The sequence below is a fragment of the Cyprinus carpio genome, chromosome B22, assembly GCF_018340385.1.
Source record: "Cyprinus carpio isolate SPL01 chromosome B22, ASM1834038v1, whole genome shotgun sequence".
In the NCBI taxonomy this organism is placed as follows: Eukaryota; Metazoa; Chordata; class Actinopteri; order Cypriniformes; family Cyprinidae; genus Cyprinus; species Cyprinus carpio.
This window is the reverse complement of record NC_056618.1, coordinates 5,139,483-5,155,967: the sequence shown is the minus strand read 5'-3', so window position 1 is coordinate 5,155,967 and position 16,485 is coordinate 5,139,483. Positions and strand designations below refer to the sequence as shown.

At 36.9% G+C, this 16,485-nt stretch overlaps 2 protein-coding genes across 2 annotated transcripts in view; one reads left to right on the top strand and one right to left on the bottom strand.

Annotated features, from left to right (window-relative positions):
* Positions 1 to 16,485, top strand: part of LOC109084161 (NACHT, LRR and PYD domains-containing protein 12-like) — a 941,455-nt gene that overhangs the window by 162,924 nt on the left and 762,046 nt on the right.
* LOC109062727 (NACHT, LRR and PYD domains-containing protein 12-like) overlaps positions 1 to 16,485 on the bottom strand; it is a 314,849-nt gene that overhangs the window by 280,942 nt on the left and 17,422 nt on the right. Inside the window, 2 exon segments of the mRNA XM_042748939.1 lie at positions 1,562 to 1,738; positions 5,150 to 5,307. Coding sequence (XP_042604873.1) covers positions 1,562 to 1,738; positions 5,150 to 5,307 — 335 coding nt within the window.

Sequence of the window (16,485 nt, the reverse complement as noted above, 5' to 3'; positions counted from 1 at the left end):
CCAGTTTTGGATGTCTACCTACTGTAGATCGACAAACTGTATTTCTATTCAAACTGAAAGCATAAATCTAGGCTTCAGCTAACGTTTTCGAAGCACAATGCAGAACTGTGACATTTCATTCACTGACGCTCTTTAGACTAAACCCAGAAGCACATAGACTTACGTGCCGGCAACCCGCCAAAATAAAAGCTTGCTGATTTTAAGTTTGAAAATTGACAAATTAAAATAATTCAAGTTAAAAATAATAATTAAGGTTCAAATTAAAATAATAATAATAATAATAATAATATAATAATAATAATAATAATAATAATAATATTCTCACTTTTTTTAAAGTTTACTATAATATTTGTATTTAATACTTCATTTTATTTTGAAATAAAATAGTATTATCACACTTTATTTTATTAAAAAATAAAATAAACTAAATAAAGTGCAAATATTATCATCACTATTATTAATTTATGTTTTGTTATATTTGATGTGCCATGTGAGGACCAAACCAAATCTCCAGGTTTTTCAGAAGAGAACCAGCTGCCGCCTTTAAAACTGATGTGCTGCCCCTGAATATAGGGCTTCAAGATAAATCACATGCAGGGGCGTAATTTCATCCAACGTTTTGTGGGAACAATAAACTTAAAATTTCTTAAGAGCTATTTTTGAAGGAGACACAAATAATAATAAAATAGCCTTGACAGCCGAGTTCCCAAACTATTGACTTTGTTTCTCCTCTCACCAGACTTTGTGTGTGTGTGGGTGTGTGTGTGTGTGAGAGAGAGAGAGAGAGATAGAGAGAGAGAGTGTGGTGGTGTGCTTGTGCGTGTGAGAGTGTGCGAGTGCGAGTGTGTGTGTGTGTAGGTGATGAGATGTAAAAGAAGAAAGCAGGCATTTGGATCAAAGCACTGTGATTGCAAGGTAGGGAGACTCAAAATATTCGTAAATTTAAAATACATTTTTGCCCCATTGTGTTTTGTTATTTTAATACTTAAACTATTATTTAAAACATTGTTTATTAACAATACACAGCAAGTTTTTAATAATATTTTTAAGGGGGGGGGGGGGGGGGGGTAACCCTCAGATGGGGGGGGGGGGGGGGGGGGGGGGTCTTGATTGTGATTTGATGTGATTTCAGATTGAGCCGCATTTAATACACAGAACCGTAGTTCACTGTCAAGTTATGCAATATCACATTCATAATCACAGATGAATCTCCTTCAGTTATGGTTAATCAGTGCAATGGATCATGGGAAATGTAGTCCGGGGTGACACATAACAGTCTGTGTAGTGTGAGTCAGTATAATAGGAGGGGGACCTCTGGTGGAGAGCGGACGGAAGACCGCGGACAGGATTCATGACAGTTGTGAGGAGAAGAAAAGTTATTTAGATGAAAGATCAGGATTAGAAATACATTATGTGCACAGATAAATAATTTCAGCACTGCAATATTCCATAAATATAATAACTTTTTTTAAATGAAACTTTTTGTAACAACTTTAATTTATGAAAGTAAACAAAAATAATAAAATTCAGTGTAACTGCTGTAGAGTATAATGATACTAACTCTAGTTTCTCCAGCTTGAATTGTGTGTTCATCAGTAGATCACTGAGGTTTTTCACTCCAGAGTCTCCTAGTAGTTTATTCCCCCTCAGGTTCAGTTCTCTCAGGTGTGAGGGTTTTGATTTCAGAGCTGAAGTCAGGATGACACACTGTTTCTCTGTAATAATGCATCCACACAGACTGAAGACAGAAAGAGAAAACACAATGAATCAGACACGTTATGTTCATGTGTGAGTAATTCATCATGTGTTAACACCATACAGTGCAATAATTAAAAAAAATACAAATAAAAAAATTGCCAAAACCTTACACTTACATTACATTTAGTCATTCAGCAGACGCTTTTATCCAAAGAGACTTACAAATGAAGACAATGGAAGCAATCAAAATCAACGAAAGAGCAATGATACACAAGTGCTATAACAAGTCTCAGTTACATGTAGCTTAACGCAGAACATGTAGCAATAAGTTTTTTTTTATTATTATTATTATATAATAAACAAAGAGAAAACAGAAAAGAAAAAAAAAACAAACTAGCGTTAGATGCCTTTTCTTTTTTAGCTTTTTGTTAATTGTATAATAAATAAAAAGAAAAAAAAAACGTATAGGCGGGGGGTGCACATACAGGTGCATCTCAATAAATTAGAATGTCGTGTAAAAGTTCATTTATTTCAGTAAATTCAACTCAAATTGTGAAACTCGTGTATTAAATAAATTCAATGCACACACAGACTGAAGTAGTTTAAGTCTTTGGTTCTTTTAATTGAGATTTGATTTTTGGCTCACATTTAACAAAAACCCACCAATTCAAAATCTCAACAAATTAGAATACTTCATAAGACCAATTAAAAAAAAAGACATTTTTAGTGAATCATTGGCCTTCTGGAAAGTATGCTCATTTACTGTACATGTACTCAATACTTGGTAGGGGCTCCCTTTGCTTTAATTTAATGGCTCAATTCGGCGTGGGATGGAGGTAATCAGTTTGTGGCACTGCTGAGGTGGTATGGAAGCCCAGGTTTCTTTGACAGTGGTCTTCAGCTCATCTGCATTTTTTGGTCTCTTGTTTAAATTTTCCTCTTGACAATACTCCATAGATTCTCTCTGGGTTCAGGTCTGGTGAGTTTGCTGGCCAGTCAAACCACACCAACACCATGGTCATTTAACAACTTTTGGTGGTTTTGGCAGTGTGGGCAGGTGCCAAATCCTGCTGGAAAAATGAAATCAGCATCTTCAAAAAGCTGGTCAGCAAAAGGAAGCATGAAGTGCACCAAAATTTCTTGGTAAACGGGTGCAGTGACTTTGGTTTTCAGAAAACACAATGGACCAACACCAGCAGATGACATTGCACCCCAAATCATCACAGACTGTGGAAACTTAACACTGGACTTCAAGCAACTTGGGCTATGAGCTTCTCCACCCTTCCTCCAGACTCTAGGACCTTGGTTTCCAAATGAAATACAAAACTTGCTCTCATCTGAAAAGAGGACTTTGGACCACTGGGCAACAGTCCAGTTCTTCTTCTCCTTAGCCCAGGTAAGACGCCTCTGATGTTGTCTGTGGTTCAGGAGTGGCTTAACAAGAGGAATACGAAAACTGTATCCAAACTCCTTGACACGTCTGTGTGTGGTGGCTCTTGATGCCTTGACCCCAGCCTCAGTCCATTCCTTGTGAAGTTCACTCAAATTCTTGAATCGATTTTGCTTGACAATCCTCATAAGGCTGCGGTTCTCTCGGTTGGTTGTGCATCTTTTTTCTTCCACACTTTTTCCTTCCACTCAACTTTCTGTTTGCATGCTTGGATACAGCACTCTGTGAACAGCCAGCTTCTTTGGCAATGAATGTTTGTGGCTTACCCTCCTTGTGAAGGGTGTCAAGATTGTGTTCTGGACAACTGTCAGATCAGCAGTCTTCCCCATGATTGTGTACCTAGCCTAGTGAACCAAACTGAGAGACCATTTTGAAGGCTCAGGAAACCTTTGCAGGTGTTTTTAGTTGATTAGCTGATTGGCATGTCACCATATTCTAATTTGTTGAGATAGTTAATTGGTGGGTTTTTGTTAAATGTGAGCCAAAATCATCACAATTAAAAGAACCAAAGACTTAAACTACTTCAGTCTGTGTGCACTGAATTTATTTAATACACGAGTTCTAATTTATTGAGATGCACCTGTACATGAATTTCTTCTTTCAGACAAATATAATCAGAGTTATATTAAAAAATGTCCTGGCTCTTCCAAGCTTTATAACGTGGGGTCAGACTCAAATGAGAATTAAAATAGACGACTGTAACATTACTAGTCATGTAACATGTGAAATGATGTAAGATACTCACTTCAGTGTGTTGAGTGTACAGTGTTTATCCTGCAGTAGAGCAGAGATCTGATTCACTCCTGTGTCTCCTAGTTCATGTTCACTCAGATTCAGCTCTGTCAGGAGTAACGGGTTTTTTACCCACAATTCCAGTCACATACTGACAGCCTTCATCTGCAGCAGGACCCAAAAACACCTGCAGAAACAGAAGATGACGTAAACTTAACTGGGAGCTGGAACATTTAAAGATCATCAAACATTGTTTGTAATGAAAAGCTCTAGTTCAAGTTTAAACAGCTGAACATTTCAATATACAAATATTTTTAAGAAAGACAAAAGTCAAAAGTAAATTATTTTAAAGAAACTCAGGGGCAAAAGCTCACTAGATCATGATTCTCAAAAATCTCAAGATCTTTCTGGTTTTTAAGTAGGAGATGAGGAAAGTTAGCAAAGAGATAAGTAGCTTGTGACAGCTAAGCATTCATAGTGATATATTTAGTTGATCTTTTGATGCCGGCTCTTCCTATTATTATGTAGCAGAATTCACCAAACACTGGATTGCTGATCCACTAACAGAGAACATGATCTGAGTTCAGATCATCTCTGGATAGTTTTATTTAACTGATGTCTGTGTTGATGCAACAGTAATTCTGCTCATTATGAGAGGAACTGCAGGTTCAGACGTAGAGCTATTTTGTGTGTGTGTGTGTGTGTCTCTCTCTCTCTGTGTGTGTGTGGTGTGTGTGTGTGTGTGTGTGTGTGTGTGTGTGTGTGTGTGTGTGTGTGTGTGTGTGTGTTATCACTGATCCTCTCCTGACACACATCACATGTTTGTGGTCTGTGATAGATCTGCTGTAGTAGATCTACAGTGTTGTGAATCTGAGCTTGATGGAAATTAATGTACAGTGCATTCAGTAACATTTAAACAATCAGGATAATAAATCACACTGAATATGTTTTTCATGAGAAATGTCCACAATAACACAATCATAAATGTTAACTATCGAGGCACCAAACTACTGAACACCAGCATATCTAGTGACACAAAATGTCTGATTAAGCTGTAACTTTTAACACAACTAAACTGTGCTGACATTTATCATCAAAACAACATCAGCTGCAGCATCTCATCTTTCATCTTTGATCATTTTCAACAACAAAATGTGTACCTTACTGAAATTAATGAAATAATACAATAATAAATATAATATAAACTAATATAAATTAGTCAAATAATATAATATAATATAATTTTAGCATTATTTCATCAGGTCTCACCTCAGAGTCTTGAGTTGACAGTTTGGATCCTGTAGTAAATCACTGAGCTGCTTCACTCCTGATGGTCCAGGATCATTTCCTGTGAGATCCAGCTCTGTCAGGTGTGAAGGGTTTGATCTCAGAGCTGAAGACAGAGCTTTATAACCTTCTTCACTGATACTGCAGTCTGAAAGTCTATTAGAAAAGATGTTATTCTTCATTATTACACGGTTCTGTGGAATACTTGATTCTGATTGGTCAGTCACGACATTCCGAGGTATGTTATCCCTGGATAACAACCTGTAAAAGCTAGTAACACAGGCTCATCCGGGTAACAGCAGTCGGCGCTGTACTCTTGCTTGAAATATTTATTTTATTGTTGGTGGATTTTTTTTTTTTTTTTTGATAATAATATTTTAAAATCTATTTTAAATGTTGTGTAATTTTTTTTTTTTGTGTTATTGTTGTTGAGGACTCGCTCTGGTTTCATACAAACGCAGCTGCTGCCATTTTGCTACAATTGTTTTGTACACTGTAATGGATTATAAGAGAACTAACAAACTGGTAAGGTTTTAAAACATTTTCGTCTTAATTCTTTTATTGCCTTAATTATTTTGTGGTGAAATGTTGTGTAATACGTGGTTTGACTGCATCGTTTCCCTTAAATGTCCGTTTAGTTTGAATTTGCCGCTTGCTCACAACTGCTGTCTTCACGGAAGCTTTGCGTTCAAATATTTCAACTCAAATCAATATTTTGCATTTAATTATTTACTTATGTGGCAAGTAGCTGTGTAATAAGCACGATAATGTACATCCAGCCGGTTATTCTCGCAGAATAAACCCCTTCAGGCTGATACAAGACCCCTGCTTCGCTGATCACCCTGTCGGGGTTTTTTCTGTGAGAACAACCGGCTGGATGTACATTATCCTGCTTATTACACAGATTGTCACACAAGTACATGTTCTAGAATGAAGAAAATAAAAAGATGTGCTATGGGAATTTTGACCTGAATGGACTCTTTTCACAGTAAAGCTGGGTAAAGTTATATACTGGTGAACGTAAACTACTACAAATGCAATTTTTGCATTTTCCTTTTCCACAATTATAACCTACAGCTGCAATCAAAATTACTCAACCCCTCAGAGACTGCAGTACTTTACAAATACAAGCTTTTCTGAAGATCCAGGATAAAATAAAAATTGCATCTATAACAGTTCACTAGCATACTAAAAGTCATAATGTCAACATATAATGTAATATTTTTGAGTTATAAGATTTTAATAACAGAGCTATGTCATAATTATTTAACCCCTATTCAACATTGCTGTTTTTAAGTCACATCCCTGCATGTGCTGAAGTAGCAAAAATGGCAAAGCAAACAGAGATCTCACAAAAGCTATAGAGAAGCTATAGAGAATAAATAATTGTATATTCCTTAAGAAAATCTAAGGCTATATGAAGATTTCCAAGACATTAAAAGTTCCTAGAGACAGCTCTCAGCCTTATTGCTTAGCTTAAAGTGTGTTGTACCAGAAAACCTTTGAGGGTGTTGAAGAAAAAACACAATATCATAAAATGTTTAATCAGAGTAACTGAGAAAAACCTACAATGTACATCTAAAGACTTGCAAGATGACCTGATGAAAGGAGGAAAACCATTTCAATGCAGTGTGTAAGAAGAACACTAGACAAGTATGGACTTCATGTTGAGACATCTTGCTGAATACCACTCTTGATCAAGAAGAACAAAAGGCAGACTTGAACTTGCTAAAATTCATTTGTGTAGACCTGTGGAGCTCTGGAAGAATGTTTTATGGAGTGATGTGACCAAACTGGAACTTTTTGGACCCATGGATCAGCGGTATGTCTGCTGCAAAAAAGGCAAAGCTCATAAGCAGAAGAACACCAACTCCATCGTCAAACTTGGAGGTGGATCATTGCTGTTATGGGGTTGCTTTACTGTAGCAGGAAGTGGAAATCATGACCGTATGAAGGACATCATGGATTCTTTGAAGTATCAGGTCATTTTGACAAGAATTGTGATGCCTTTGGTGCAAAGACTGAAGCTGATGATCAATGGACTTTCCTGCAGGACAGTCATTACAAAGTACACATCCAAATATACTTCTGCTTGGTTCAGGGATCAGTCATAGAATGTTCTTGAGTGGCCTGTTCAGTCTCCAGGTTTAATTCTCATTGAAAATATCTGACTGAATTTAAAGAAAGCAGTGGCAATGTGAAAACCAAAGATTATCAGTGATCTGGAAGCTTTTTCATGCAAGGAATGGGCCAAGACTGTAGTAGAGAGGTGACAGAAGCTTCTAAACACTTACAGACAGCGTTTATTGATGATTTTAAAGAATAAAAGATTATGCACAAAATTTGACTTTTTTGAAGTTTGAATAATTTTGAACACAAATATTTAGAGCCAATTTTGAATTATCATCATGATTCATCAATGTTACATTCTCAGAATCACTCAAAAGTGTATTAACAAACTTTCTCTAATATTTTACTGATGCCTGTGTTGAACTGGTTTCATAAAATGTTGTTCTCAGCAGCAAAATGTCTTGCAGGTCAAGGGGGTTGAATAATTTTGATTGCAACTGTATTATAACGTTCTTTATGATGCTGCAGTCTGAAAGTCTACTGAAAGATTAAATCAATACATAAAAACATTTATTACACCATTAGGATATTAACATTTCCCATCACCTTAAAAAAATCAATCTGTCAATATTTTATAAATATATCTAAACCAACACACCAATTTCACATTACTGACCCATTCCTTGTGACACAGCATCAGTTTACAGACCAGCTGGAGCTTTACATTGATTCATGTTTAGATTAACCAAATTCAGACCTGAGTGTCTGTAGTGTCTGTGAATTTCTCAGCAGACTGGAGATTTCTGTCACTCCAGAGTCTCCTATTTGATTCCTGCTCAGATCCAGCTCTCTGAGGTTTGAATTAAACGCTGATGCCAGAGCAGCACAACCTTCATCTGTAATACTGATGCAGTTTAACCTGTAGAGAGAGAGAACACAAACTAATTAAGATATACATACAATTACACAGATAGCAGCTTTAGCTACTACGTTTAGCTTCTCTTTGGAGAAGGATTTCAGTTTTAAAGGATGGAATAATACATATGCTATTGTAATTCTTAAGTGTTAATTTCTTTACTTTCAAATGTTGAGCCCTCAGGCTTTTATTTTGGTGGAAAACTGAACAATGACCTTTAAGTTTCTGTGTTTAGTTCACAACAGGTTTATAACAGGGTTCGTACAGAAACTGCAAAATGAAATTCCAGGACTTTCAAGGACTTTTCAAGCACTAGTACAGAAATTTCAAGGTGTAATTTCAGGGATTTTAATTTTTTTTCAATAATTTTATTTTTTTTTTAATTATATTTAATGAAAATGGTACAAATAAAGTGCAGCACAAAAGCATGCAATGACTGTGGCAACTTAAACATTTGAAAGAATATTATTATTTCCTTATTCAAACTATTTTTTTTTCATGAATATATGATTGACCTAAAGAACGAAAGCTGTATCATACACTTTGGAGATTATGAGCTATATCACCAATTACCAACACTATGCACTTAGCTCACGAGATGTAGGCTACAGATACTTGGTTCACTAGAATGAGAAAATGTAATACTATTTTTTAAGATTTTTTTTATTTTAAATGACAAAATATTTGTCTTTTTAAATCTAAACCAATGCAGTTGTATTTTGAAATATTTTTTATTGTAACTATGAATTGTGACAAAAGTAATTACTGTCTTTTGACAAATTGAGAAATCAGATATTTTTAGTAATACACAAATCTAAACACATGCTTAAGGGTTAGTTCAGCCAAAAATGAAAATTATGTTAATGACTCAATATGTCGTTTCCAAACCCGTAAGACCTCCGTTCATCTTCGGAAACACAGTTTAAGATATTTTAGATTTAGTCCGAGAGCTTTCTGTCCCTCCATTGAAAATGTATGTACAGTAGGTGGCCATCCAAAACGTTGTACGTTGTAAAATATTGTATGGGACGCAACAAAATAAAAACGGCCGACGCTCCACTCAGGGCTCGTAGTTGTGATTGGGGCTCAAGCTTCCCCCCGCGCGTCTGAGACACGCTGCGAGCAGAGTATGAGCGGAGCGTGTTATTCTGATGGAGCCAGGAGCAGATTTTTTTAAAGTCGGAGCGTCGTGGTTTTTCACTCGCTCCAGCACCGCTCCATCACGAATACAATTCATGCCAACAGCCCGTAATATAATTGCATATTTAGCAAGAATTCACATGATAAACGTATTTAGCTATAGCTTGATACACATAATCTCTCGATCGAAGATTATAATGACGGCAATAGTCGAGCGGGATGTTACAGTCTATTTCTCAAGGAGTTTGTCTTCCTTTTACTGAATATTTTCGGTTAAAGTGTGATTTAAACAGATACAACACATTCACACGTAATCGCTGTCACAATAATGCATTCAAACAAATGCAATCTTACAGTGCTGCTTCATCTGTATCTGATTTGAAATTGGTAAGCAATGTATCGATCTGTAGATAAAATAACTGACGAAAATGTACTGTTATTTTCATCACAAAAACAAAATTTGCGCAGCAGAAAGCAGCAATTATACCTTTTTAATGCTGACAATGTTATTAGTTTGGCGTTTGGTAGGAAAAAAAGTTTGCACACAATAGCCTAATCCCCTTTGAAACTCTCCTGTTATTTTTATTTAATTATTTATTTATTATTTTATTTTCATAGGCTACATTATGAACATAACATTTCAACTTTATCCACGGAGTGAGCGCGGAGCAGTGGAGGTATCGGAGCGCGAGCGGATTATTAAATGCTCGGCGCGCAGGGAGGGATATTGTTGCTGCTCCACTCTCAGATACTCTGCTGCTGAGTGAGAGAGATGTTTTCACCCTATATGAACAAAACTGGTGTAGACACGGTTAGACAGTGTCTGCTGTATTTACAAATAATTGATATAAGAAATAAAAATAAATACATAACCTAAGCCAGCGGCATAACGAGATGAAAATATAGACTAGAAAATATATTTACACTTGCTCTGTCCTGCATCCATGAAACTGACTCATTGCGGAGCTGCTAGTTTTAATCTGAACAGCTCTTAAGGCAGAGTGGATGGTTAGATGCATGATGGGGTAGTATTAAAAAAATTTATAAATAAAATAAAGGTCTTTCCAGCATTAAGGTAATTACATTAGCTACTGCTTTTTTTATCATCTTGACTCAGTTATAAATTTGACTGGTAAATGATAAAGAATTATATTAAAACTTGTTTTGAACAATTTATTTGTCGTTTGAATATTGATTTTAAGTAGGGAGGCAAAAAAATCGATTCAAATCGTAAATCGGATTTTTTGTGAAATTTTTTTTTAGTTAAGGCAACTTCCTCTGAAATTAAGTTATAGCCTAATAACTAAAAAAACTTTATTGCGCTATACAGTAGTCAACATTTGAAGTGGATCAAACCTTTCTTTAAAGTTGTTTTAAAACCAGTATGTCCTAAAAACCTGTTCTGCAAGTTTGAAACCCTCATAAGACACTGTCCATATGAAAGAGCAAGAGATTCACACCTTTATCTCGACCCCCACAAGCGATACAGAACTACCCCCAAACCCCAGCCCCCTCCAGCTGAACTGAACTCGGTCTGTTTGTTGTCTGTGAGGAGCGGTGTGTGTGTCATGTTACTGGGTTGAAACATGCCTGCACTCACAGCAGCCGTACTCTTTTTATTCAGTATTTTCTCGCAGCCCGTATTATTATTATCACTAGACCAAAATAATAACAAATTCTCAATTGATAATTAATCATTATTTTTGAGAAAATCGTAGATGTTTGTGAACGTAGACGTTTGAGGAAGGCTTTAAGACCAAGCGGAATCCTCCGTCAGCTGCTCCGCTTCACAGCTCGAGCTCTAACTGACCCAGCTTCACCGTCCGCTATTTGATTTTACTAAATCAGTTTGAGCAAATACAACTTAGTGATCATGAGCCCAACATTTAGCAAGGCATGAAAACATTCAGTCTACCTGAAGGAAGACGTATTTCATTGAGCTAATGCTGTTAAATAGAGATAAAAAAAAATATATAATAAAAATAAAAAAAAAAACACGGTAGGCTATTCTTAAACTTGGAGCTCATTATATTGAAGTACAAATCCAAACACCAGAAGCAATCTACACTCTCAGTGTTCTTTCATTTAAAAGTATGCATTTTATTTATTCACAGGCTATATGGTTGAAATAATATTTTAGTTGAAAACTTTAAGTGCCATTGTTTAAAAAAAAAAGCTTAATAGAAATGTTTCTTAGACCTTCAGTTGTTATGTTTTAAAATCCAATGGACAGACATAGGCCTATATTATTGTACATTACAAATATTTGGATCGTCCCTTATTTTCTTAAAGAGTAAATACTTATTTTCTTCTAGAATTAATATTATAAATAAAGAATAAAAGAAAGAACCTCTATTAGCCCTTATTTTCCATTTCTGAAGTTCATTTGCAACTCTAATGATGATGTGACTCCCCTGACAGTGGCACGTACAGTATCTGAAGACCTTGATTGCATGTTATCATAAAACTAACAATATATTTTGACTTTTTTTTTTTTTTTTAATGAATAATTCCTAATATGTGACAGCAACCTTTATATCAAACATTTTGAAATCGTCCACAGCTGAGCATCGCGGGAGGCAGCTTGAGCGCGCGGAGTGAATGCGCATGCACAAGTCATTTTCAGATGCAATGGAAAAATAAAGCTGGATAAAAACATACACGAAACTTGTAAAATAGTTAATAACATAGCCTAGATTATATGGCGTGCGGCCCGGTCCAAAAATAAGGCTACCGACTTGTTGCGGGAATTCACTATACAGTTGCCAGTAGCCACTGAGTTTACCACTGATAGGCCGGCGGTGCATCAATATACACACTCACCTCACGCAGCGAACGACTCACTTTCCTCACGCAGCAGACCACTGACTCTCGCTTCATGTAGGGACCGAATATTAGAATTAAAGTGACTTCTATAATGTATCCAAAAGAATATTTAGATATGATATTTAAATATTCAGAAATGTGTACAATGTTTTTTTTTTTATTTTTCATTAAAATATTTAAATAAAATGATAAATAATTGCCTACTGCAAATTTATGAATGCTTGGTTAACTTTTTTCTGTAGTCACTAGGCTATATGTATTGAGACATTTTAAAATCTATATTTTGTAAAAATAATAACAAATAAACCTGAATTATAATCTAAACACATCTGTATTTTCATACAATTTCATAAAATAAGTAGTGTTTAATGTTTAAAAAATATGATATAAACTATTAAAGTGAGAGGTAAGCTAAGCAAAAATCAAAAAATAAAAAATAAATAAAAAGGCACAGGTCAGGTCAAGGTGTACAGCAAACAGCTAAAACCCCAGTACTACGTTTTTATAAGCTGTCGACCCCAGGAAACGTAATTGGCGGAAGGGTTAATTAATTAATAAATTATTAAGCTATTAATCTTCACTTTAATTTATTTTATATTTATATGTATATTAATATTATATATTCAAATGTATTTATACAGTGGTCGAATTGTAAAATTGTTTTAGGGGGAATAGTGACAGTTTCTTTTTCGGGGGGCGGGGGGTTGGTCCTGTAGCTAATTTCACATAATGATTACAAATTACAAAATCATAATTTTTAAAAAGGTTTTATTGAAAAATTTGCCTTATTAAATGAACTATTATTTATACGATTTTTTCCTTCTGGGGCCTGAAATGGATGAATTTTGGTCAATATTTTGCTAAATGTGTTTTTGTGCTGGTAGTAGGCTAGTGCTGGCACCTTGTCTGGTTTAGGCCTGTCATGGATAAATAACGATGACAATAAAACCACCAGTAGGTGACAGCATGGTTTAAGTATTTATTGAATTGTTCAAATCAAACTTTTCGTTCAAAACGGCTGATTCAATTAGAAACGAAACAAGTGAGTCCATCTGAATGGACTGTTGAATCACTGGCTCACTTGAATCGTTCAAAATCTGATTCATTCAAGCAACGAAACACTGTGTTGCTATGCAGTGTTGTATAAAATTTAGTAGCACATTTGTGCTTGCGCACATGTGCTGATATTCAAGCATTGCTTAATGTGCAATGAATATAAAAATGTAAAACATTTGTTTTTTTTTTAATTGCTTAAATTATAAGGACATTCTAACTGTATTTTTTAATTCTAACAGGCTTCATTGCGCAGTGAATGCTTTTGGACTCTCGGGACGTGTTTTTGTTTGGTTTTTGCAAAGTCGGTGACTCCAAATGTCAGCTCTTTTGCTCTTATCGTCTCTCAATCCGTCACAAACAGCATATGAGGACAATGAAAGCAATCAAAAACAACAAAAGAGCAATTTTTTCCTTAACACAGTTAAATTTTAGTGATGTGGTGGAGAACAAATAGTTTATATAGTTTTTTTTTTAAACATTATATATTTATTAGCCTACTTATTTATGTTATATATATACTTATATATGTTATATATATATATATATATATATATATATATATATATATATATATATATATATATATATATACATATATATATATTACTTATATAATATATGAAAATACAGATGTTTAGATTATAATTCAGGTTTATTTTGTATTATTTTTACAAAATATAGATTTTAAAATGTCTCAATACATATAGCCTAGTGACTGCAGAAAAAAGTTAACCAAGCATTAATAAATTTGCAATAGGCAATTATTTATAATTTTATTGAAATATTTTAATGAAAGTTAAAAGTAAAAAAAAAAAACATTGTACACATTTCTGAATATTTAAATATCATATCTAAATATTCTTTTGGATACATTATAGAAGTCACTTTAATTATAATATTCGGTCCCTACATGAAGCGAGAGTCAGTGGTCTGCTGCGTGAGGAAAGTGAGTCTCCGGCTGCGGAAAGCGAGTCTCCGGCTGCGGAAAGTGAGTCGCCGGCTGCCGAAAGTGAGTCGCTGGCTGCGGAAAGCGAGTCTCCGGCTGCGGAAAGTGAGTCGCCGGCTGCCGAAAGTGAGTCGCTGGCTGCGGAAAGTGAGTCGCCGGCTGCGGAAAGTGATTCGCCGGCTGTGGAAAGTGATTCATTCGCTGCGTGAGGAAAGTGATTCGTTCGCTGCGTGAGGAAAGTGAGTAGCCAGCTGAGGAAAAGGAGTCGTTCGCTGCGTGAGGAAAGTGAGTCACCGGCTGCGGAAAGTGAGTCGTTCGCTGAGGAAAGTGATTTCCTTCGCTGCGTGAGGAAAGTGAGTCGCCGGCTGTGGAAAGTGAGTCTCCGGCTGCGGAAAGTGAGTCGTTCGCTGAGGAAAGTGATTCCTTCGCTGCGTGAGGAAAGTGAGTCGCCGGCTGCGGAAAGTGAGTCACCGGCTGCGGAAAGTGAGTCGTTCGCTGAGGAAAGTGAGTCGTTCGCTGCGTGAGGAAAGTGAGTCTCCGGCTGCGGAAAGTGAGTCTCCGGCTGCGGAAAGTGAGTCGCCGGCTGCGGAAAGTGATTCGTTCGCTGCGTGAGGAAAGTGATTCGTTCGCTGCGTGAGGAAAGTGAGTAGCCAGCTGAGGAAAGTGAGTCGTTCGCTGCGTGAGGAAAGTGAGTCGCCAGCTGAGGAAAGTGAGTCGTTCGCTGCGTGAGGAAAGTGAGTCGCCAGCTGAGGAAAGTGAGTCGTTCGCTGCGTCCAGCTGAGGAAAGTGATTCGTTCGCTGCGTGAGGAAAGTGAGTCGCCAGCTGAGGAAAGTGAGTCGTTCGCTGCGTGAGGAAAGTGAGTCGCCAGCTGAGGAAAGTGATTCCTTCGCTGCGTGAGGAAAGTGAGTCGCCAGCTGAGGAAAGTGAGTCGTTCGCTGCGTGAGGAAAGTGAGTCGCCAGCTGAGGAAAGTGAGTCGCCAGCTGAGGAAAGTGAGTCGTTCGCTGCGTGAGGAAAGTGAGTCGCCAGCTGAGGAAAGTGATTCCTTCGCTGCGTGAGGAAAGTGAGTCGCCAGCTGAGGAAAGTGTAGCTGAGGAAAATGAGTCGTTTGCTGCGTGAGGAAAGTGAGTCGTTCGCTGAGGAAAGTGAGTCGTTCGCTGCGTGAGGAAAGTGAGTCGCCAGCTGAGGAAAGTGAGTCGTTCGCTGCGTGAGGAAAGTGAGTCGCCAGCTGAGGAAAGTGAGTCGTTTGCTGCGTGAGGAAAGTGATTCGCCAGCTGAGGAAAGTGATTCGTTCGCTGCGTGAGGAAAGTGATTCGCCAGCTGAGGAAAATGAGTCGTTCGCTGCGTGAGGAAAGTGAGTCGCCAGCTGAGGAAAATGAGTCGCCAGCTGAGGAAAAATGAGTCGTTCGCTGCGTGAGGAAAGTGAGTCGCCAGCTGAGGAAAATGATTCCTTCGCTGCGTGAGGAAAGTGAGTCGCCAGCTGAGGAAAGTGAGTCGCCAGCTGAGGAAAGTGAGTCGTTCGCTGCGTGAGGAAAGTGAGTCACCAGCTGAGGAAAGTGAGTCGTTTCCTTGTGTGAGGAAAGTGAGTCGTTCGCAGCGTGAGGAAAGTGAGTCGCAAGCTGCCTGAGGAAAGTGAGTCGTTCGCTGCGTGAGGTGAGTGTGTATATTGATGCACCGCCGCCGGCCTATCAGTGGTAAACTCAGTGGCTACTGGCAATTGTATAGTGAATTCCCGCGACAAGTCGGTAGCCTTATTTTTGGACCGGCCCGCACGCTATAAGATTAGGCCCATACTCTGTTCCTAAGTATATAATGTAAATTTGTTAACCCACAATAACACATTTTAACCGATTAATCGCCTATTTTTCGTTTGCTGCATTTTTTTTTAAACGCTAAAAAGAAATTAAATTTGTGAGAGTTGCATTTTATTACATTCAGAAATAATAACGGCAGGCCTAATAATGCTATAGGCTAATGTACCAACAGGGACATTTTTAGTTCCCTTCACTTTACAACAAATCTTTTAAATTTAACAAATTTATCAGAACCAGAACAATAATTACAAATATATAATTCTAATGGATAAAAATAATTGCAGTATATAATAAATATAGGCTTATAAACAAAACAAAAAATATTAATTAAAAATAATTAAAGCGATACATAAGGTAAGGTTGGGCTTAACTCTCTCATTTGGGACAAATCCAAACATGTTGCCCATTTGAAGCTAAACTCTTATTCATGAGGTAAAATAGGCTTTGGATTTCACACGTGTTTCAGTATCGACGGAAAAAAAAATCATAATGAGTAATAATATACCAAAGTGGACCGCTGCTCGCGCTGCATGGCTCGTGAACGGCTACTG